Source organism: Anopheles maculipalpis, chromosome 2RL (assembly GCF_943734695.1).
Source record: "Anopheles maculipalpis chromosome 2RL, idAnoMacuDA_375_x, whole genome shotgun sequence".
Classification (NCBI taxonomy): domain Eukaryota; kingdom Metazoa; phylum Arthropoda; class Insecta; order Diptera; family Culicidae; genus Anopheles; species Anopheles maculipalpis.
This window is the reverse complement of record NC_064871.1, coordinates 24,936,671-24,959,307: the sequence shown is the minus strand read 5'-3', so window position 1 is coordinate 24,959,307 and position 22,637 is coordinate 24,936,671. Positions and strand designations below refer to the sequence as shown.

The window sequence follows — 22,637 nt, the reverse complement described above, 5'->3', positions numbered from 1 at the left end:
AAAAAATCAAATTAAAAAAAAACTATTTCCAAAAAGCTAACACACAACCCATCATATCGTCGGTGTCTGATTTCAAAGGTACAAAAACCAGATTGTCGTGGCATTAAATAATACAAAACCACAAGTTCTCTATTGTTGTGTATTCGCTAGGCTAAATTCAGGGACAAGCGCAACATAAAATATTTACTATTTCACTTCACAAATCAGTCAGTCAGTTAACATACTATACTGCGTGCTGATACTAGTAGAGTAGAATTATTGGTGGGGCAGTTTTAGTGGCTTTCCCCATTAACTAAGTTCGTATGAAAATAGATTCCATCTTAGTGCAAAAAAATAAAAACTCGAAAAAACAACTCTGTAACGTTGTGTAGCAAAAGAGCAAAAATAATAATTCTCATTACATCAGACACCACCACCATGAAGAAGGTAGAATTGTTTTCACTCGTTTTCAGCATATTTCGGTTAATTAAGACCGTACCGTCTATGCTTCCCTGTGTGTGTTTGTGTGTTTTTGAATGTCCTTTGAACTGGACGATAAACTCTTATATTTTAAAAAGGAGTATGTTCACCTCCGGCTACCAGAATAATGGTGCGTAATGGGAGGGAAAACATACTCACTCTTTGCTGAGAATAATAAATGCCACACTTTCATCACATACTGATCGATCCAATACACTTCTAGCCTATATTGCCTTTCTATCTTCAACCTTACAGCCCATGCCATGATGCCCATGTTTCGAGAACACGAGTATCGTGATCGTTCGGCTTCTTTCCCGGTACCGTAACAGTAGTAGCAGAATGCTACACAGCAGTACGTTCAAATCGTTACGGAAAAATTGCAATGGTGCATGCTTACTAAATACTATATCGCTACAGGGTGCCAGGGAGGGAAAATCGATAATATGTATAAACTTTCCAGCATCTCCACACCTCTTACACATACACACACAAACCGCTCTCATTTCGTTATTCTATTCCATCGTCATCATCTAACACATTGCTTTGTTTCAACACCACGTGTCTGTCGCAGTCAGAAGGAGAGCGAGTACGCACACATCCCTGTTTGAATTGCCACGCTTCAATTACATCTGGCTTTCCTTGCGCCATTGGAACGTGCCCGATTTGACTCCGATACTAGACGAACCTTGGTTATTACCGCCGCTGGAAAGCATGTTGTTTGTGCGTCGGATAAGCTGTGCCGCCGAATCGATACGGTTGCGTATCAAGCGCATTGCAGGATTGGTGGCAATACCGCTGCGTTTGGATGATTTGCTGGAAAGAAAAGAAACGAAAGAAGAAGCTTTTAATTAACACCTTTATACACCCCTGAAAACCCTATTTTATTTTGAAAGCAAATTGAGCAGTATCACAAAGTCAACAAATCTGCAAAATAAGGAAATGGAAGTAAAAAAGATAGGACAATGTGAAGGGGATTTACATTGAATATATGCATGTAAGAGGAAGCACAAGAGGATAGGGAAGGTGGAAGTAATGGTTCATCGAGTTCAAGGAGATATTCAAGTCATTCCTTCCAAAATATTCAAATCATTCGCTGAAGCGATGGGTCTCGTATTGAATAGACTCGTTTTTCGTTTTCCACCAATGGACTCGTCCATTAGTGGAGCGTTTGGAAATTTAAAAAAGGCTTCTAGAAATATAAATAGACTAAACAGAAACCATGAGGGAATGGGATGGGATCGAATCATTACTAACAAAAAACAATCTACAACACACATACCCTCCAGCACCGGCCCCACCATTCGCTCCCTGTAGTTGTCCGCCCTCCTTTTGGTTGTTGCCGAGAATGATGCGCATATGCGTATCACGGGCAAAGTGATTATCGTGCGGGTTCATGATCGTACTGTTGTTCGAAAGGCTAATGTTCATCTCCTCAAACTGCTTGCCGAGCAGGGCTAACGACGAAGGTGGTTGATTCTGTCCCGGTGAGCTAATTTCACTGCTCGGTGAATGAGGTGGCGTAGCGTACAGCGGTGACATGCAGCCCAAATCGAACAGGTCCGCATCGTTCGGATTTATACGTATGTTTGATGCTATTGTAAAAGATAATGTGGTTTAGTGTAAGCAGGAAACAGAGGCGACAAGGCGTAGCATCCTTACCTATATTTGATTGGTACTCCTCGACGTTCGGCAGTACCTGGGAATGTTTTTTGTTCGAAAACTTGGCCACCGATGAGGTGGACGTTTGCTGATGTTGCTGCTGATGATGCGGTTGATGCTGCTGCTGCACAATGTGATGCGATTTTGAGTTATGATGGCGCGAATGTTTTTGAAGTTGCTGCGTAAACGACATCGGTGCTTGCTAGAAGAAGAAAACCCCGGGAACGGAAAATTAATAATAAAGTATGGAAATTTCGAATTCCCTTACTAACCTCATTACTGCTACCGGTAGATTGACTAGAGATGACGCTTTTACGCTTCTGCAGGCTGCTCGTGTCCGAGTGCATAGTGTTTTCGTAAAAGTTGTTGTTCTGCGTTGTAGAGCTGGTTGTGTTCGAATTGGTTGACGATGCGTTAAGTATTGCTGAACCTCCACCACCACTACCACCGCCAGCACCGCCGCCGGCCGGTATTAACAAACTCGGATTGTTCGGATAACCAGACGATGGTGAGGGATTGTGTATGGAGCTGCACGGTGGTAGCTCATCGGGTGATTTCAAATTCAGATGAGGATGCATCACCTTACCACAGTCCAAATCATCTACAAATAGAAGAAAATACTTGTGAATACTCTAGCATTTAAAAAAAAAAAACAGGAAGATTTGACGTACTTTTGGTAAAACTTTCCAGTATACGAAGCACATTGTTTCGATTCGATTTAGCTGCTAGCTTAATCGGCGTCCGTCCACAGTGGTCCGATTTGTACGGGTTCGCGCCATACTTTAGCAAATAGCTGACACACTTTTCATGTCCTTCCTGTGCGGAAATTCCGAGTGCCGTTGCTCCCTGCTTGCATGCATGATCCGGTATGGCACCGTAGTACAGCAAAAGCTGCATCACCTCGTGATTGCCCTGCCATGCACAGGAATGCAACGGTGTTCGTGATTCTAGATCCATCGCATTCACATCGGCGTTACCTGTTCCGGGGAGAGAGAAAAACAGAAAAACAGTCAGTAAACGTACAAATCAGTCACTACACAGTCCGACATACCGAGCGTGATCAACAGCTTTACCATCTCGGCATGCCCCTGCCAGGCGGCAACGTGTAATGCCGTCCTGCCTTCACTATCCGGAATGTTTACATCGGCATTAGAGTACTCGAGCAGAAACTTGACCGCCTTTAGCTTATTCTCCAGCGCTAAAATGTACAGCGTCGTACGCGAATCTGCATCCTTCGAGTTGATATCACAACCAAACTTTAGCAATGTTTGGATGCACTCGAAATGTTCCTCCAAACACGCCAGCCGGAACGCAGTCTTCCCGTCGTGCGCTCGCTGATCGATGCACGGCCGATGTATGTTCAATATCGCTTCCATCACCGCATTGTGTCCTTCTTGGGCGGCTAAATGTAGCGCCGCCTTCCCCTCATTATCACACTCGTCGATCTTTGCACCCGATTCGAGCAGCTGGACGCAAATGTCAGCGTAACCTTCGAACGCAGCATAATGCAACGGTGTCCAGCCGGCATTATCACGGTGCGTTTCATCCAGGCCACGATCTAACAATTGACGAACCGTCTCGAGATTCCCCTGAGCCGCCGCAACGCTCAACACCGTACGGCCTTCCGAATCCATGCAATCAATTCCACAACCCCAGAAAAGCAACAACTTCACCACATTCGCATGCCCCGACGTACAAGCGGCCCACAACGGTGTCCTGCCCATGTTATCCGCCATATCCGGATCGGCACCGTTCTCTAGCAACAGTTCACAGATTTCCGCATTACCCTCGAACGAACTCACCAACAGCGGCGACATTCCTTCGTTGTCCGTTTGATCCGTATTTGCACCGTACTCTAGCAGCGTAGAAATTACCCGACTATATCCCGAGCTTCCACACAGTGCCGCTACGCACAGAGCATTTCTTCCATCCAGATCGGTATGATTTACGTCCGCACCATTTTCCAGCAATATCTCAACGATATCGTAATGGCCCATGTACGATGCGGCAATTAGCGACGTGCGTCCTTGCTTATCGATCGAGTTCACATTCGCACCCGCCTCGATCAGTATCTTCACGATGTCCTCGTTACCACTCCAGGCTGCCGCACGAAGTGCCGTGCGTCCTTCTTTGTCCGCACGATCGATTGCACAAACGCCCGTTTCGATGAGCAGCTTCACTACCTCCGTATGTCCGCCCCAGGAAGCGGATCGTAACGGTGTCCAACCGTCACGGTCCGCATGGTTCACGTCAATCATACGATATCGACCGGTCCCGTCCCGCAGCGGTTGTTTGTACGTGAGCAGCAGCTTTACAATCTCCTGATGACCGTTTCGGGCCGCAATGTTCAGTGCTGTCTGTCCGTTGAGATCTTCAATTTCTAGATCTATTGGATCTTTGCATGCCTGCCATTAGGAGAGAGAAAAAAGGCAGTAATTAGTAGCAACTTTGTCAGTGTGCCAAAATGTGTCTACTTACATTCAATGCTCGTTCCAGCAGCGTATGATTGCCTTCGTTCGCCAGAATGTGTATCAACGCCTTGCCCTTGTGCATCTCTCCCTCGAACATGTCGCACTGCACACCACTACCGACGCGATCGTTCTGTATGTCTGATTTGGAATCACCCAGCGCACTACTGCCACCATCACCACCGCCACCACTCGTAATCGATGGTCCAGCACTATACCGATGACGAGCCACCATTCCGGACGATACACCACCAATAGCAGCAGCTCCACCCACTCCATGTCCATCCATTATGCCACCTCCAGCACCACCACCCCCACAATCCAGCAGCTCAAGATTGATAGACTTCTGCAGCTCCTGCTGGCAACTTTTTTCACTCGAGATCAACAACTCCGCCAGCTCCGAGTCGATGTTTTGCGATCGATCCGAAAGTACCGGCGAATTGATGGCAGACGATTCGCAGGACAGTGCCGTGTCCGCATTATTAATACCCGTCTCGATCAGCAGCTTCAACACCTTGCAGTCCGTCGGTAGATTCGGTTTAAAGAAATCGTTCAAAAAGATCATAAAATCATCGTTCAGCTGTCCGTTCAAAAACCGGTCCAGCATGTACTTTGTGCGTGCGGACAGATTGATATCATTCCGACACTCATCCTCACACATCGCACAACAGTTTAGCAAATTAGTGTAGAAACAGTCGCTCAGGTTCGATTTCGTTTCAAGCAGTATCAGCAACAGATCGAGATCCACATTTTTGCTCGTCAAATATTCACCAGTCTTGATCAGATGGTACAGATACAGTCGAAGCTTGTTCGGACATATCTCATCGGCCACCACCGTGTAGTACATCGAGACCATCACGTGACCCTCGTTAAGATCGCACAGAAATTTCTTCGTGCTAAACTTCACATCGATCAACCAGTCACAGAACGAATTGTGAAAGATCCGCACGGCACACGGGTTCATCGGACTGTACTCCACGATATTGCGCATTAACTCAAGCCGCCGTTCAAAGTCCTCCATCTCGAGCGTGTAGTTGTGCGTCCGCAGGCAGTTGTAGATGAAGTACTTGTCCACGTAGCTGTTGCACACGAGCAGCACGTTCAGGATCGGGCGTATCTTGCTGTACTGTTTCTTGTTGAACGATTTCTGGCAGATGTACAGGTACAGACCGTTTAGCGTGCACGGTATCAGCTTGATCTCGCGGAACGTGAAAAAGTTCTCTCTTATACCGTTCAATACTTTGTACAGATACAGCAAGCAGCCGTTCGATTTAATGTACAGCTGGTTCAAACTTTCGATTATGTCTTTGGTAAGATTGATGCCCCGGAAGTCCGTATTTAGCCGATTAATTATGTACTGCTGGACGTCCTTTACTACGTGCGATTTGCGCAGATCGTCCAGCGTGAGCTTCTTGAACCCGGTAAACAGTTTGGTGATGTTTTTATTCTGCTTTTTAGCCGTGCACACCATAAACAACCACTTCGGCATCAGATGTATGTGATTGGAGAGCAGTTCCGCAATATTCCGGCTCTTGGTCACCTGTTTGCCCTTCAGCGTCGATATCAGATTCCCGTCCTGGATGTAATTCTCGTCGATCGAATCAATCAACAGTAGGAGCGCATTTTTTGGCGGACAAAGCTCCAACAGTGGAAACAATATCGCCTTCTTAAAGCAATCGTCCGGATTCTTCTCAATGCTGTCCACCGTAAGCGATTCGAAAATGTCCGGATTGCTGAGCAACATTTCGTAGTACCCGTCCGCAATTACCTGTCGACAGTTTTTCGACTTTGGCAACGGTGGTGGTATACTTGTTTCCATTGGTTTGGTGGGCCGTATCTGGGGATGCTTTTCTTCTGTCGTAGTAACCGACTCCAACGGCTTCTTACCCTTCTCACTCTCACCAACTTTCACATCAATCATTTCTTCATCCTCCAGCAGCTTAATATCGCTTACATCTCCTTCCGCGATCGCTTCACCACCACCTTCAAGGATAATTTCCTCTTCGGGTTCCATCAGTTTCTTTTCATCACCGGTTTCCGAAAGCTTTTCCTGCTTGCCACCATCTTCCTTCGTCGGTGACATCTTCTTCGGGCTTCTTATCGTACTACCGATTGCGATGGGAATTTTGGAAACTTTGGCCGGTCTGCCCGGACTCATTGTTGCTTTATCCAGCTTCTCCTCCCCATCATCATTCGGATCTGCCGCGCCCGCTTTCGCCATCAGCGGTGGATGCGTTTTGTACGGATAGGAAGGTTGTTCACGATCGCGGCTAAAGCTTTCGACCGGTTCCGATTGTTGGCGGGACACTTTCTTGCGGCTGGAACAAAATTCAGCCACCCGTTCGTTAATCTTCATTTCCGTACGAATCGCATCCTCCAGCTCTTTGTCGACCGTTTCGTTCGACGCATTGGCACGATCCGTTTGGACAGCGGGTGGTGTTGTTTGGTGCCCATCGTTAGGGGAATGATGTATTGTCTGCGTTACTCCCTTTAGCTGTTGCTGATCTGCCTCCGGTAGACAGTCGTTGCTAGTATTTACCGGTTGTTCGTGCCCTTCAAACGATGTTTCCGACAGGTTGATTATCTCTTGACCCGTGACACTATTGCTGCCCGCAACGCTGTTTACGTAGCTAGAATGACTCAAAATCTGCAGTATAACGCTCCGAATAAACATACTTAGGCTGTGACATTCCGGGTTCTGTGAGTTGACAAAATAGCAAGCCAACAGTCTACGGTTGAGCATTCCCTTAGTGCCTGACGTGCCCTCGATGATATCGTTGCAGATTGAAGTTTTCCCTGAACCGTTAGACCCCAGCACAAGATATCCTAACGAAGGTAGTCCATTTTCTCCGCCCGCTCCTCCTCCTCTGTGAACACCACCGCCGTCCGTAGGTGGTATGCCACCCGCTCCACTCGGAGCGCTACGAGCGAAATATCCTCCAGCACCCGGCGTTGGTACGGATGACGAGGAAGGTGTGACAATATCGTTCGATACCGAGGATGGTACCGGGGGTACCGGTTTCTTTGAGATCCGTTGCTCCAAACACATGGCAATTTTCTTCAACACCCACTCCCGGTTCAGATGTGCACTGATTACTGCATCATTTCCCGTACCACTCGTTCCGAGAGGATCACCCAGGTTGTTGCTTTTCGATACTCGCTCCGTGCTTAGCGCGGACAGTGGAGGTGCCGATGGTTTCGGTACGACACCAGCATTTCCCTCCAACTCCACCGGTTCGTGTCCCATTAGGTCCGCCTGTTCATTATCCTCCTGCGATTGCTGCTCCGTAGCCGTACTCGATCGCGTTCGGTTCAGCTTCGCCAGCATCTCAAGCTTCTCATTACAACGTGCCTCCAGCTCGTTCAACGATTCGTTCATTTCGAGATCTAAGTTTTTGTCCTCTTCCTCCCCCGCCAGCGTTTTGTAGCCACTGCCTGCCACCGCCAGGGACGTAGCATCGGGTTCATCCTCCTCACCAGCGGCAGCACCATTACCGCCGTTCACATTACGCTGCACCAAATCGGCAAAGTGTTCCTTCCGCGCGAGGTAGGAAAAGTTCGAACTTTGGTAAGTTTTGTGAAGCTCGATCTTTTTATGCATCTGTGACGTATCCTTCAGGAAGTCCCGTATTCGTCGATCTTCCAATTCTGCGTTTATAATCTTTGTATCCCGTTCTGCTGCTTCTGCACTACTGTTGGTGCACAACTGTTTGCTACCCGGGGATGATGCAGCTATATTCCCATTCTGCATCGCTTGCGCACCGTTGTTAAGCACCTTTCCAGGACGCTCGGATTTTTTTAACGGTGTCGCGTACAACATATCCTTGCTGTTGAGAGCAAGATTGTTCTGCATTTTGCCCTCACCGTTCTCGTCGTCGGCGGTGTCTCGTGGTGCACGAGTTCCGGTACTAGTCGTGCCGTTCCCGTTCCGCAGTGCCTCATCGGTGTGACACGGTAGATTTTCGTAAATGTCATCCGAATTCATTTTCTTATCTGGGTCCCTTACACCGCGTGTATTCGGGGATTTGCACTGTTGGGGTTTTGTTTTATATTCACTAGACTTTTGATTGGAACCATTACACGAAATCGATTGACTCCTGCCGCTTATCGCATATTAGACCACCAGTCTTCAGTAGGTCATACCGCTTTAGCTGAAACTTTCGGCGATCGTTGTTGTATTCAATCCCATCGTACTTCTGCATTACATTTGCTATTGCTTCGAGATCTTCGTCAACTATATAAAAATATATACAGATAGATACGCGTCGTCAATTAGCCGGCCCTCCGTTTTTACACCGCGTGTCACTGGCGGGGCACACGATCGATAGCCTTCGTGTTACATAAACACGGCACTAGTATCCCAATTATTGCAGCAATGTTGGCGCGTTTGACACGATGATCCGCGCGCGAATGTACGCTTCTCTTGTGCTTGTTTGTGGGGCCGATTTTATGCTGCGCGGCTCATATTGTCGATCGGTTTCGCGGTGGCTTGACGCGACGCGTCTGCAATGCGACGACGATGACACGGTTTGCGATGCGTTCGAAGGCGATGATCCCAAAAAAAAGCGACATACGCTCAAACGATGAGGACGACGGTGGGGTGGGGACAGATACTAAAAATAGAACAAAACAGAAAACAGTCACCAACCAAATTAGTAGCAGTTCATCTAAGTTGACGGCTTTTGCATCGTTTGCAACGAAACTCTTAAAGGAGGACACACTTTCACGCGGGTAGGAGGTGTGTGTGTGTGTGTGTGTGTGTGTGTGTGTGTGTGTGTGTGTGTGTGTAAACGGCTGCCACAGCCAGTGCATCATCATGTGGAAAATTTATGTTTTCTATCGTGTCTTAGACCAAAACCGGCATGTGCACGCCACACTCTAACCCTCTACTAACATCAACCGTTTGACGATCCCATCCAATATTATACGCTGCCACTCACTGCCTCCTCCCTAACAGACATTCTTCCTCTACCTACCCACCCACACCCAAAAAACCCCAATCGATGCAATCATATTTCACGTAGGAAATTGCGGAAAGCCTCCCACATGCACACACACACACACGCAACCAATAACACAACATTACGCCACAGCCGAGAAAATAGAACCTTCTATCCAACCAGCCACAGACGCACAACTCGTCGTAATCACATTCCCACTAGACCGCAATCGATACCATCGATGATCGGGCCTTGTTGGGGGAATTGGGGCACAACGGCAAATGGATTGGAAACAGGATTCGTTTGTCAGTTAACGTAAATCATCCGTACGGGGAGAGCCATAATTTGGCTTTACTTTAAATCTTTACCTTTATCGACGCAAATTGATTAGGGTTACGATAAGAAATCGTACCATGGCACGATCGGCCTACTGTGAGGAGATCCCTTGGAAACGCCGCTAAGACAAGCATTATTTTGATTATCGGGTTATGTTGGCATGGCTACAGATTTGTTCCAATCACTTTCTCTCCGAACTCCCGAAGGGATTTCGTAAAAGGGAAGGTGAGATCATCCTGCTTCTTGTTGCGTGGCCAATTGGAGGAATAATTCAATTGAATCACTTTTGGAAATGACGCCACACTACAACGCTGCGTAGAGAGGAAGTACGCTAAGCATGTTATTTATTTTTGCCTTACATCAGCCAAACCACTGCTAGTAGGTCAGAATTTAAAACGCGGAATAGAGTCCAGAATTTCTGGAGCAAAATTTTCACAAGATAGCGAACGACCTTCATTAAATTATTGAACAATATGGCACTTACATTGTTGTTTGCTTGTGTTTATTTTCGATAGTTCTCTTTTCTAGGCGGGAATAATCAAAACGCCGCTAACCTAAATGTTGTAACAGCACCAACGCGGCCAAGACTCTTCTTGTGTTGCCCCCGTTTGTCTCTCTTTAGAACCGTGTTTGTCTGTTTCTGCGCTGTTCCCATACCATTGCCGGCAATAATCAACTCATTACGAAACATAAGAAATTCGGAGAGGATACATCGGCGAGGGGTCGGGGTTCTTGGTGAGAAATATTATTAACGCGCTCGTTGAAAACCATTCCCCATCCGCCCATGATGTGGCGCATGCTGTGGTCACTGAGGAACTACCATCAACTGCCAACCGTTGTTGGTTGGGGTTTGCCTACCGAAATCGATGGGTGGTAAGTTCTGGCGTCGTTTTAGGGCAGCAGATGATGTTGGTTGTACGTCGGTCGACGATGTCGCTCGTCAGCTGGAAAGTAAATTTAGACGTAGTTCCAACACTATCTTAGCTGGTGGAAGGAGTTGAAGAAAAATTGAAATCTGCCAGTCAACTCTTTCGATTCAAAGCAAAGTTCTTCGGTCAAGTAAAGTTTTTAAGAAGAAGCAAAAAAGTAAGGAAATGTTTTTCAAGACAAATTTAGCATAACATCAGAAAACATATGGCAAAGATATCATGCTTCTAGTCCTCCTTAATCCCGCAAATGGTTCGAACCACACGAAGCCACTTTTTTCTGTAGTACGTAAACCAAAGTGTGCCCTGCTCCGTAAGATGTCAAATCTCCAACAAACATCGTTTGTCCAGCTGTCACATGTTGCTCTCCTCTCTTCACTACCTCTGCACATCTCACTCCCACCAACCTTCTCAAGCCCTTAGATAGTTTTGTTTAATTTTTCGTGCACCAATAATATTGCTCCTGATGGGGGTGGTTCACACACACACACGTTGTTTTGATGTTTTTGTTGGCCGCATAGCATGCGTGTATGCCGCCGCAGGTCTCCGAAGCACAATCCGCAACCAACTATTAGAACAAATTAATGATCACCCACATTTCTATCAACCTGCTCGGTCGGTCTGGTCAACTTCTTGGCCTTTCCGGAGGTAAATACACTTGTTATGTATTCGGTCGCTTTACGTCATTTAACACCAGCGAAAGAGAGCGAGAGTGTGTCAAAGTTCAAAACCTTATTGGCGGCCTTACGAAAAATGTAACAGAAACAAACAGATGTTTATTTATTTTCCATTTTTTCTAAAATACAAGCATACTCCTTTTACGCCCGCAAGGAGCCGGTTAAAGTCAGCTGAAGAAGAAGGCCTGCATGGAACTACTCTAGTCGTGCAAGTCTCATTGCGTGGGGAAGAATGTTGTTGATTGGCGCCAACGTATATGAAACAGTCTTTATGCATCTGCTCTCATCTGCTCGGCGTTCGATACGCGCCTCTTTCCTGTTACCGCTAATTTGACCCAATTTTCGAACCAAAGAGAACACGTTTCGATTGATGCTACACACTGTCCACAGCGCTGCGGGCGCACACACAGCACAGTTTTGCATCACAATTTAAAGGACAGCTAGTGAGCTAGGAGAGCTGATCTGTTGTCTGTTTTTAATGTAATCGTTTCGATCCGTACGCTACTTCCTTTGGGCACATGACGCAATGCTCTCAAGAGAACAAATTTGAAAAAAAAAGAAACTATATCAGAAAACCAATTTAGCGATGTCAAGCACAAGGTTTGGGGAACTTTTTTTGCCCCGTTCTACCATGAACTATACTATTTATTCGCATGATCTCATTCCAAAGCTATCATACTGTACTATCAACATGCTTTTTTGTTAGCTGGAAGCAATCAATCCCAATCAGCTTGGACTAGGGGTTCGCTCAAAAAAAAAAAAAAGATTCTAGCTATTCATCATAGAATATTTTTACGCTTTAAAAAATGGAGTCAACGGTACTACGCCCTCTTTTTTTTCGGAGGCGCAGCTTAACGCTCGACTTATGGAGAATTCTAAAACCTAAGATTTCAATAAACACCGGAAGCATGAAAACACGCCATTGTAGGGCATAATTTTAACACCTGCGCGTTAATTGGGGCAAAGAAAACAATTAGACATCCCGATGCATAACAACAACAAGGGGAAGCATGACTTGTTCTCCTTGCAACATTATCATATCAAAGGGCAGTATATGTGCAGAAGAAGCCTGCTGCAAACCTGTGAAGCACGAGCCATGCGGTCAGGTTCATGGCTGGCAGGTATATAACAGCGCCACATTTTTTCAGCGATAGTGTCGTAACGATACCACGGTAAAAGCACGAGATTCCTAACATGTGCGGCCCCCAACTTCTACCATCCCCGTACAGGAACTCTATTATGCTTCACATGCTTCAAACATACTGCTGTGCGCGGGATGGATGGACTTCTCATTATTGCACCCCGCGTTCGGGACACGGGATTTACGGTTACGTACGTACGCATTGAACGACCCAGACCCAGACCCCTGCCAGCAGGCGGTGGCACACAAAACCAGTTCAATTAGTAGCACTTTGCACCACATTGCTGCTGGTGGTGGTGGTGGTCATCACTGCTTCTTCGGGTTGTTCTTGCAAAAGGGAGAGCAGAAATTATCCAAGACTGCCCGCCCATCGACCAACGGATTCGACGACAGTGTCAGGCGCACACAAACGCGAGAGCGTGTTGTGCTCGAATAACATCACACTTGCGGCACACCACTATGTCCATTTCCTTTCAAAAACGTTCTAGACATTTTAACCATTTTCCTTTATGCTACAAATCTCGGAAAAGCAAAATTTTTCGTTTAGAAATGGCACGGCTTACATTATATTCCACAGGCCCAACATGCGTGTGATATGACGTGATGTACACCTCCAAAAGAAAAAAAACTTTTGTAGCACGTTTCTTCTGTTCTAGTTGGCCATGACTTTCCATGTCAAGTAGAAAAGATGACATCAGCTGCTGTTGCTGCTGCGAGTAGTTGCGATACATTATTTCGAAAAAACGCCACCAAAATCGATTCCAACACCATTTCGCATACACACAACAGCACAGGACAGGCGACTACTGGCGAATGCAGCAGTTTGAAATTAAAAAACCCCCCGGAGGAAGGTTTCTTTGCCAAAGACAATTCACAGCAAGCCACGAAAACCTACTCACATTTCCTTAATGGTAGTACCCTTTTTTTTTTGCAACATTCTGCACCCTTGCCTTTTGGGGTCCCAATCCTCTTCAAAGTTCGGGAGAGCCCACACACACAACCAACACACCGCAAATTCAGGGTTAAGGCGTGACACGACCCCGCCAGCTTTTTCTGCCTGTTTCACAGTAATTTGATTGCGGCGGTGTTTGAGTATCAAAAACACACACATGCTTTCGAAGATCTTCTGCCTCCGGATGAACACCCACCCGATTATGACATACGCATTCCGCTGGCAGGAAGGAAAAATCGATTGACTTGCGAAAAAAACAACACCCCCCACACACACCATTGGCTGGAGGTATTCGTATGGGAACAGCCGACGTGCCCGTGCTCCAAGGGATGATGAACTTCAGTGGCTAAAAAATTGACGATGAACTTCAACCTTTTCACTGTTCAGAACGGCTGCTGGCTAGGCACTGGGCTCGCTCGCGCACCACTACCTCTACTACCGAATGCGAGATCAGAGCAGTCGCTTTTCCGTTCTGACGGAGGTATCTTTTTTCTCCCTGCTTCCGGTGCCGTTTTCCCAACCACTATCTAACTGATGGCATACTTCGCCCACGGGTTTTCCAAAATTTTGCACAGGACATGTTCGCGAGAATAGAAACAAAGCATTAAGGGAGCGATGGTGAGAGCGTAAAAGTGAAATCCTTGAGAGAATTTCGTTGCGCGCAATCCTGACAACACGAGAGAGAGAGATTTCCCGATGCACATGTTTAATTGAAGAAGATTACTTCGACAAGAGGGTGTGCACAGCTCCTTTGCGACCAAGGATACGTATATCCTGGCGGATTGAAAATAAGGAATGAAAGAGAGCACAAGCAAAGAAAAATTCTCCACACAGCATCGAGACGTTTCGCCGGACATCTCCTGACAACTTCAACCGGATACAGCCCGCCGTGTGTTGTCTTGCGGGGTGGTTTTTTTCTTGTCTTCTTTCGCCCTTCGTACAAGAACTAGCCAGCGTACCACACAGATAGAACAAAAAGCGCTGGTGTACTTCCGCCGGATTCTTGAAGCACCACAACCACACACACACACACTTGATTAAGTCGGCCTTCAAAGCGCTCCAGAGACGAACCCGTATCTTCGTTAGAGTGGAGCGCACGAGACAAAAGCATACGTGTATACATATTCATTTGCTGCACTTCCTTCGGTGGGTTCATACACGTGGGAGGTTTGTGTGAAGGAAAAGACACTTTATACAAAAAAAAGGAAGTTATCAATAACCATTCTCGGGGTTGTTTGAATTTCTTGCTTACATTTTCCCTATCAACGATGGACTACTATACGTGACGAAGTCTCCCCCTCCATTGGCTAAGAATTCCTTTTGATTAACCCTTTTCAATTGATCTATACGAATCCAACTCATCTCCCGCGTGCGTCAAATCGTTGCGTTAACCGTATCACCATGGTTACCCATCCACGCCTTCTTCTCTCGCACGCCAGTACGATCGATTGAACTTTGAAGATTATGATTATTGGTTGCACTAATCACTGATAAAACCGACTAGCAGAAACCTACAATTTCTTCTGATTCACTGGCTGCTGTTTAAAGCCGAGATACCGTCAGTAGACTGGTATACTGAGATACAGATTCCCACTGCAATTCCACACCGTTGGCGCACTTCCGGTGCTGTTACACTGCATAACTTCTCGCTCTGCGAGGTAAAAATTGTTAAAACCGACGTCACACGGACGTTCGATGCCGTACGGCCATATACACCTAAACGGTAACCCTCCCATTTGTGGCAAAAAGATATATAAACGCCGCACGGTTACCCTCGTGGAATGAAAAATCGAAAAAATGCACACCCCAGTGCGCAAGTAAGAGAGGGCAAGGGAAGAACCATATTCTGCAAGTCGGGCGCCTTCTCCGTATCGGACGGCCCGAAAACCATCGGATCGGTGTGGTGCAGTGGTTATTGAGGGGTGACGGATCGCTCTCGTTCCTTCTCAACCCCACTCCCTCGCTCCCCTCCGCTTTCAGATCAGTTTAAAAAAGGTGTTACAGAAATTTGCATTCGCATATCAATTTACCCCGAAGTAGCTGGGAGTTGGATTTGTTGTTTTTTTACTCACCTTTTCTTTGCCGCTTGTGACGTCGTTGTATGTGTCCTTCTATTGTAGAGGCCTCCGTTTTGTTTTACTACTCTTTACTTTTACATTCCACACTTCACAGCCAATCGGATGAAGTAGTAGTTCGTCGTTGGTTGTGCTGCTTATGAGGGAAGGTTCGCATGCTCGCCGGAACCGCACAAGGTTTGGGGACAGCAATTCAAATCACACTTTTCTTTTACATCCGAATGTAATGTTATATTTTATACGATACACTTTGAGCGGTCATACACACAGATCCTTCATTCATTCTGCACGCCGCATAAGAAAACGTCGATTTTTCGTAAACCCCCTCAACTCGCGCACCAACAACACTGCGCCTCTTCCTCCTCCTTTCACCCCTCTGCTTTTCACTTGCTGGTAAATATCGATCAAATTGAATGCCTACAAAGCTCACTTGCACAAATTACACAATCCTGGAAATCACAGATTGCTTTAAACACCGAAAAACGTACAAAGCCTGGCCAAACGCGGAACAGGCCACACACACTCACTCTTCACAACTTCCTCGCTCGCCCCCCAAAACGCGTTTTAATGCCAAACCAACCACGAACGCCAAACAATCTTCCAACCTGCTTGGGAGAGAACACACTTGCACCGAAATTCGCCTGCACAAAGCTACACGAACGCCCCTTTCTCGCCCAAAAAACTCACGGGGACCACGGGATGTGAAACGCCATAAAATAAAAGAGTTAACCTTTCCGGGGGAGACCAACCAACACCCGTTAATGGTCTACAGCGAATCCTACCAGCTTAACTACGGCACCACGGCACCCGACTGCTTCCGCGGTGACACATTCTGGGCCCAGTTTACTTTTTCTCGCGTTCACCAAACGCCAAATGTCTGGAAGAAAACAAATCTTCTCCTCGGCAGAGAACGAACGCACATCGAATCCCTATCACGAACACACATTACTTACGGGGCCTACAACGCACGCGCTATCCTTTGCTGATGTGTGCGTGTGTCAGGTTAGCTTATTTACACTCGATCGCTCTCGCTCTCCCGCACTGATTGGTACGGTTCCGCTCCCGAAGGGATATTTTTTGACATGTACAGCTTGCGCTATGGAAAACGCTTCCGAAGCGTGTTTCATTTCAAAAAACCCGGTACCGTGCGAAATTGTGGGAATAATGATGTGTTACGCTTGTCTGCTCTGCTCGGTTCTCTATAGAGCTCAATCAGATTGGAAAAACCTGATGAATAATTTAATTTTCTCTTTTAAGTCTGCCAAAAATAGTTACAGCCCAATCCTTTGAAAGTTCTTGTGCGATTTAAGAGCGATTTGCAAGAGACGTCAAAATATGCCCGTTTGAGACCAACATAAGCAACATAATAATTATTTAACCACATTTTATCAAAAACTTGAGCTAAGCAAGAGTTAAAAAGTGTTTGGATATTTTTTCTAATTAATTACACCTTTTTTAGCGTTTTAAACCATGTATACGCAATGCCGAAAAAAGGGACACAGCCTGCCTAAATAGGACCATGCTGTAGAAAATTGGAGCAAAATCAGTTTTTAGATTTTGACAAATATTCTTAAAAATCGGTTTGAAACCCTAAACGAAATGTATAGAATCATTTTTCGATAGTTTGACATCCATTATATTACCACATTCTACCAGAATAATTGATAATAACAGTTTTCCAAGTTTTTGCCGAACGGCTGCATTAGCCTGCCGAAAACTGGTACAGTTACCCTGGGTAAGAAGTTTAAAAAGTTGTAGTCGGAATAAAAACCTTTGCTGAAAGCTGAAGATCCATCATCGGTTTGTCCAAATTTACGTAATATTTAAGCTTCAAGTCACTTTACAAAATAAACTTTTATTTAGCATAACAACGCAAAGGCCATTAATTAAACGCGCATCTCAAGCAGTAGCTGTAATTGTGGCGCGCGCTAGCCGAAAATCGGAAAGAAGTTGAACGCGTGTGTGTACGTGAGCGCGCTCTTTTATAATTGTGTCTGTGAAATGCCGGTGGTCCGTTCATTCTCGCTTGCACATACCGCTCGTTTCTCATTATCGTTTACAACGTCTTGTCTGGCGTGGGTATCTTCGTCGTCGTCGTCGTTGTTGGTTTTTGCCTTGTTCTGTGTGCCAAGAGTTTCGATCCACAACGCTTAATAACGCTTGTGTACCGCCAAAAAATTGTACTGCAGCAAAGTTTTCCATCATCCCGCGAGCTAAAGGTAATCTATATGCGGCGTTAGAATGTAGAGCTAGATGTTACTGCGTTTAAGAATTTTCAGTGTTTCACGGGTGTGGCGTATGTTGCTAGTTTCTCCATTTTCTTTTCATCTAGTCGAGTGCTCTTTTTGGCCTGAATTTATAATATAGATGGTGTGTATTATGTGCGTGGACTGCTTGTCAGGTGTTACTGAATGTACTAATATGGCAAAAATGTGTAATTAATTGCTGTTGCATATCTTGCTCGGTTGTGAAAAATGGTTACAATCCGGTCCGGTTTCGTAGAACCATTTTTTGACAGTCCATTTGTACCACAGCTCATAATGGCGGTAATTCGTAGCGTCCTTAGCGACGTACGTGCTGATAAACGGAAGTTGCTAATGCATAATTAAAAATTATGCCTACTTGATGCGCTTATCGGAGGTGAATTCCAAAAATCGATAGTTCTGTGGCGAATATACGGTGAATCCATTTTATGACCATATTTGTGGATTATATTCCGTTAGCGCGCCTGGCTTAAATGTCATTGGCCTTTGGAAAACTCTGTTTGAAATAAAATGAGCGTTCGCTTGTGGGGGAAAAAGCCAGATTATTCCTTTTTTTCTATCTTGAATCGCGATATACGTGGTTTATGTAAAACTGCTTATATAAAACTTCTGGATTTTTACATATCGAAATTTATCAATTCGTCGATTCTCGTAAGATCAAGCTCTTGTGTAAAAAAAGATCGATTGATCATCTATCTACTTATTTTGCTTGCAATTTTATCAATTATTAACTCATTTCTCTTTCTCCTTCTTCTTTTAGGTTGCCTCTGACAACAAAACACACTAACAAACATGACCGAAGAAAGTGTGGCCGTAAAGAAGGGACGTGGTCGTCCGAAAAAGATCACCGGCTCGCCAGCTGCTGCTGCTACTAAACCAACACCCGAGAAGAAGAAACCGATGAAAGTTCCGCAAGTGGTCGAATCAACAGAAGAGGTCGATTCCGCTGCTTCCGGTACGGATGAGGAGGAGGGCACACCGCCACCGGCACCAAAATCACCCGGCAAAAAGCGTGCCGCAGAAACTACGCAGAACGATAAGAGCGAACAACCAGCTCGCAAGCGCGGTCGTCCACCGAAGGCAAACAAAGCTGCGGTGAAAAAACCGGCAGCCTCTTCTGGTCGTGGCCGGGGACGTCCACGAAAGAATCCCTAAACAACACTGTACCACTGGTGTGTCTAGCTAACAACATCAAGAACAATACGGATTCGGCAGTATGCTTGAACACAACATGTATAAAAAAAGAAAAAAAACACACATACTAACACAACATAAATAGTAAGGCGAAATAATCATAGGAAAGAGAAGCGCAGAAGCTAGGCGTAATTATCATAAGCGCGCACCGTAAAAGTAGTTTGAGTATCTTCGGAACCCGTGTTCCTGTTCGCGATTCTGTTTTTGCGACATAAATTTACCACCAATGTTGCCTCTTATGATGAATGTTACGTTTTCTCGCTAACCAGAGAAGTTAGTTATAGTAGAGCAAAGTCGTGCATCAATTACGTTCAATAGTTTCGGATTCACCTTATAGATCATTAAATGAACTCTTAGACAGAAAAAAAAATGTACCAACTTTAAAACAAAACCATCGACGAAAGCGAAAGCGCGTGAAAGGGAAAAGGTACAGAATTTGACGAGGTTTTTGACTTCACTTGAGATAGGCCTGATAGAAGATGGACAAACAGGAGAATGGAAGTAATGAAGTGTTTTCAGGTTAGTAGCAAAATGGGTTGTTGGTTTTGTTTGTGTGTGTTTTCATCCTGTAGGGGCAGACGGTAGGGAAAGGAATACGTGTTTTTGAACGAAAAAAAAAAAACAACAGTTTATTATTGCTATGCGCGCGAGCCATTAATGTTTCACAATGTCGTCGTCGTCGTTGTCTCATATGTACACACAATCAGGAACAATTATTTCTCAAATTGACAACACACACGCAGACAAAAAGGTTAAAATCCTTTTAAGTAATTTTGACTTGTGGAATGTACAAATTGTAATGAAATAATAAAAATGAATCGATGTCGATCGGGGAGCACATTGTAAACCAATTCTATTGCGGAGTAGTTCGATCAATTATGATAACAAAAAAAAACATAAGGACATAGGCCAAACTTTGAGATGTACTTCACAGCTCTAAATTAAACCTAATTAATCTATTTTAGAGGAGATGAAATTGAACCTTTCGTAGAAAAAATTAAAAAAAAAACTATCAAAAAGTAATCCTTGATCAATAGTAAAGAAAGTAAAATTAATCAATAACCAGATCTTCCTCAGCGTTTTTTGGCAGTATGATGATTAAGATTCTCGTTCAAGCTTGCAAGAATGACGAACGAATAAAAGCTTCCATAGAGCAGAAGCTTATATAAAGTATCGAGCAAGCGACACATACCAAAATAATGAATTTATATCGGAGGGAAGTGATTGCCCACCTTTGAATCAGTCGAAAATTTAACCTAAGAGTCACCACTGGTAACAATATGGCTTTTGAAATAAGGGCAAGGATATGAGTAGCATGGCCATTCTACATCCTGACGACCTGGATTGTATCAAAAACTGATGAATTCTGCTTAGCTGTGCCTTCGAGTTGAAGTTGCTCTTAAGAAGGATAGTGCAGAAAGTACAATTTTGCGGTGAAAAAGGCCGTGTAGGACTTCTTTAAAATTATTTCCATTTAACCCGTAAGGTTACATTCCGACAGGAATGCTAACGAGTCTTCTCTTACATGATCGTGCTCGATCTTTGGAAAACTTTAGGTGGTACATCCGGTTGTAACCAAAGGCACATGGTGAGTTGATAATTCACGCATTCCGTATCTTCACAGGCTCGAAATTCTCGCCCTAGAATAACCTGAACAAGACGGATGGCGACGATGCTTGTGAAACATATTTTAAATTGTACGCGTCGTCCCAACTAATCGCAGCAGAACCTAAATTGGAGATTTTTGTCCACCCAAGACAGAGTTGCATTTTTAGTCAAATGGGTCACAGGGACAGAGGGTTTCAGAATTCTGTTCAATACTTCTTGGATGTTCTCTTTTTTTTGTTATGTGTGCAAATTTTATTTTCATCGCCATCCGGAGCTAGGTTATATATTATTTAAGACAATTATTTGCTGCACTGTAAAGAAAAACGGTATTATTGAACAATTGCTCTAGCCCGTTGTGATGCTAGAGAAATTTCGGGTGGAAATTCAAGAGACAAAATAACTCCCCGAAATTAATAAATCTCTCCTTTCACTAAATCCAGCACACTACTACAGAAGCATTGCAAGCTTTTTTTCACGCACACATAAACACGTGAAGGATACTATGGCGATAGATGGGACCGGCAAAGGATACTAGGATACTTTCAATGTGTGGTGTAACTGAGTGCAGTGTATGGGTGAATGTAAATATGGGCCCAGTTTGCGCGTGTGTAGCTGCGTATAGTTTGTTTTCGTCGGAGCCGAACTTGACCGCGTGAAAAGTGCGGTGCGTATAGGTTTTTGGGGTTGAAGCTACGAATTGTACTCACTTGCTGTGTTTGTTGGGGGTGATTTCCGGTCGCAACTGCATCAACGAAGTGAACTGGTTTTTTTTTTATTAGGATAGCTGTAAGTACGGGGCGATTGTAGAAAATCTCTGGTAGGAATGTGTGTTGGCTGTTTAAAATCGATGGCAACTAGATTGCTCTTTGGAGGGAAATTTTCACTTTCGCTCCAAGTTAATTTTTTTCTTTCTCATGTGAGATTGATCTAGTGAGCTTGATGAGATGGGAAAATCCGGAATCTTCGGGCAACCGTGATTGAGAAGTGTATGGAGGTGGAGGTTCCGGAAGTTGTTCGTGTACGCGTATGCTGGTGTGTGCGCGCGCAAATGGAGTTTGTAGAGGGAGAGTGCTGAGAGAATGAGAGGGCATTTTCATTTGGGGGCTTTTTCGCGTGAGCTGGATGCTGCTGCTGAGTGGGTGGCAGAAAATGTATCCAAATTTGTTTTCCTATCCATCCTAGTCTCTTAATGTCCGTTTTTCGTTGGGCGCAATTCGTGGTGGAAATTCTAAAGTGTGTGAAGTGGGAAGAAAAGAACGCGTAGCGTATACCTGTATTTTATAACTAAATATTTTAAATATTTTTTGTGTGTGCAATACATTAGCAAGCAGTAATAAGCAGTAAACTAGCGGGTTAAGTGAGGTGGTGTTCTCGCGTGTGTGTGCGTGTTTGTATTTCGGAGAAATAGCTCAGGAAGAAGCAGAAGCACAATGTCGGATGCAGAGGTCGTTGAACCGAAGAAGGGTCGTGGACGCCCACCGAATCCTGACAAGGTAAGGACATCGGATCTACTCGACTAAAACAATGCTTGGATGTATCGCAAAATCTAATTTCCTGTTTTTTCATCCTCCCCGCTCGCAAAAACACCCACAGAATAGTGTTACACCGAAGAAGCGAGCCCGCGCACTCTCACCGAAAGAATCGAAGGGTGCCGAGGATCGCGAAAAGGAAAAAACCGTTGCATCGGACGATGGGGAAGAACCGTCCCCGAAACGTGGCCGTGGCAGACCAAAGGGCAGCACCAAAAAGGCGGCCAAGTCGGCCAAAAAAGCTCCGGCAGCACCGGTCGGTAGGGGACGGGGTCGTGGCCGAAAGAAGCCGGTGAAAGAGGAATCTTCCGAGGAGGAGGAAGACGATGATGACGACGATGAGGACGAGCCGGAGGATAGTGAGGAGGGCAATGAGGAAAATTATGAAAATGAAGAATCCGATTCGTAA

General features: G+C 45.2%; 3 protein-coding genes across 3 annotated transcripts; 2 read left to right on the top strand and 1 right to left on the bottom strand.

Moving 5' to 3' along the window:
• Positions 1-1,078: 1,078 nt before the first annotated feature.
• Positions 1,079-8,572, bottom strand: LOC126556590 (ankyrin repeat domain-containing protein 50). Its single transcript, XM_050211919.1, has 7 exons — positions 4,597-8,572; positions 3,170-4,523; positions 2,790-3,095; positions 2,391-2,719; positions 2,119-2,320; positions 1,739-2,051; positions 1,079-1,272 (listed from the first exon to the last, which is right to left on the bottom strand). Exons 1-7 carry the CDS (start codon positions 8,569-8,571, stop codon positions 1,083-1,085), a joined length of 6,669 nt encoding a protein of 2,222 aa, XP_050067876.1. The 5' UTR covers position 8,572; the 3' UTR covers positions 1,079-1,082.
• Positions 8,573-18,689: 10,117 nt separating this feature from the next.
• On the top strand, positions 18,690-19,052 carry LOC126565712 (high mobility group protein I-like). The gene has a single exon (XM_050222920.1). It carries the CDS (start codon positions 18,690-18,692, stop codon positions 19,050-19,052), a length of 363 nt encoding a protein of 120 aa, XP_050078877.1.
• A 3,004-nt stretch (positions 19,053-22,056) lies between these two features.
• Positions 22,057-22,637, top strand: LOC126559392 (high mobility group protein HMG-I/HMG-Y-like). The gene is made up of 2 exons (XM_050215542.1): positions 22,057-22,192; positions 22,293-22,637. Exons 1-2 carry the CDS (start codon positions 22,130-22,132, stop codon positions 22,635-22,637), a joined length of 408 nt encoding a protein of 135 aa, XP_050071499.1. The 5' UTR covers positions 22,057-22,129.

Bases quoted from the DNA above. Each gene is read 5' to 3' on its own strand.
- LOC126565712 (XM_050222920.1), top strand. From the start codon at position 18,690: ATGACCGAAGAAAGTGTGGCCGTAAAGAAGGGACGTGGTCGTCCGAAA.
- LOC126559392 (XM_050215542.1), top strand. From the start codon at position 22,130: ATGTCGGATGCAGAGGTCGTTGAACCGAAGAAGGGTCGTGGACGCCCA. The intron at 22,193-22,292 runs GTAAGGACATCG...AAACACCCACAG, and splicing joins GCCCACCGAATCCTGACAAG to AATAGTGTTACACCGAAGAA.
- LOC126556590 (XM_050211919.1), bottom strand. From the start codon at position 8,571: ATGAATTCGGATGACATTTACGAAAATCTACCGTGTCACACCGATGAG. The intron at 4,524-4,596 runs GTAAGTAGACAC...TCCTAATGGCAG, and splicing joins TGCTGGAACGAGCATTGAAT to GCATGCAAAGATCCAATAGA. The intron at 1,273-1,738 runs GTATGTGTGTTG...TTTTCTTTCCAG, and splicing joins GGTGGGGCCGGTGCTGGAGG to CAAATCATCCAAACGCAGCG.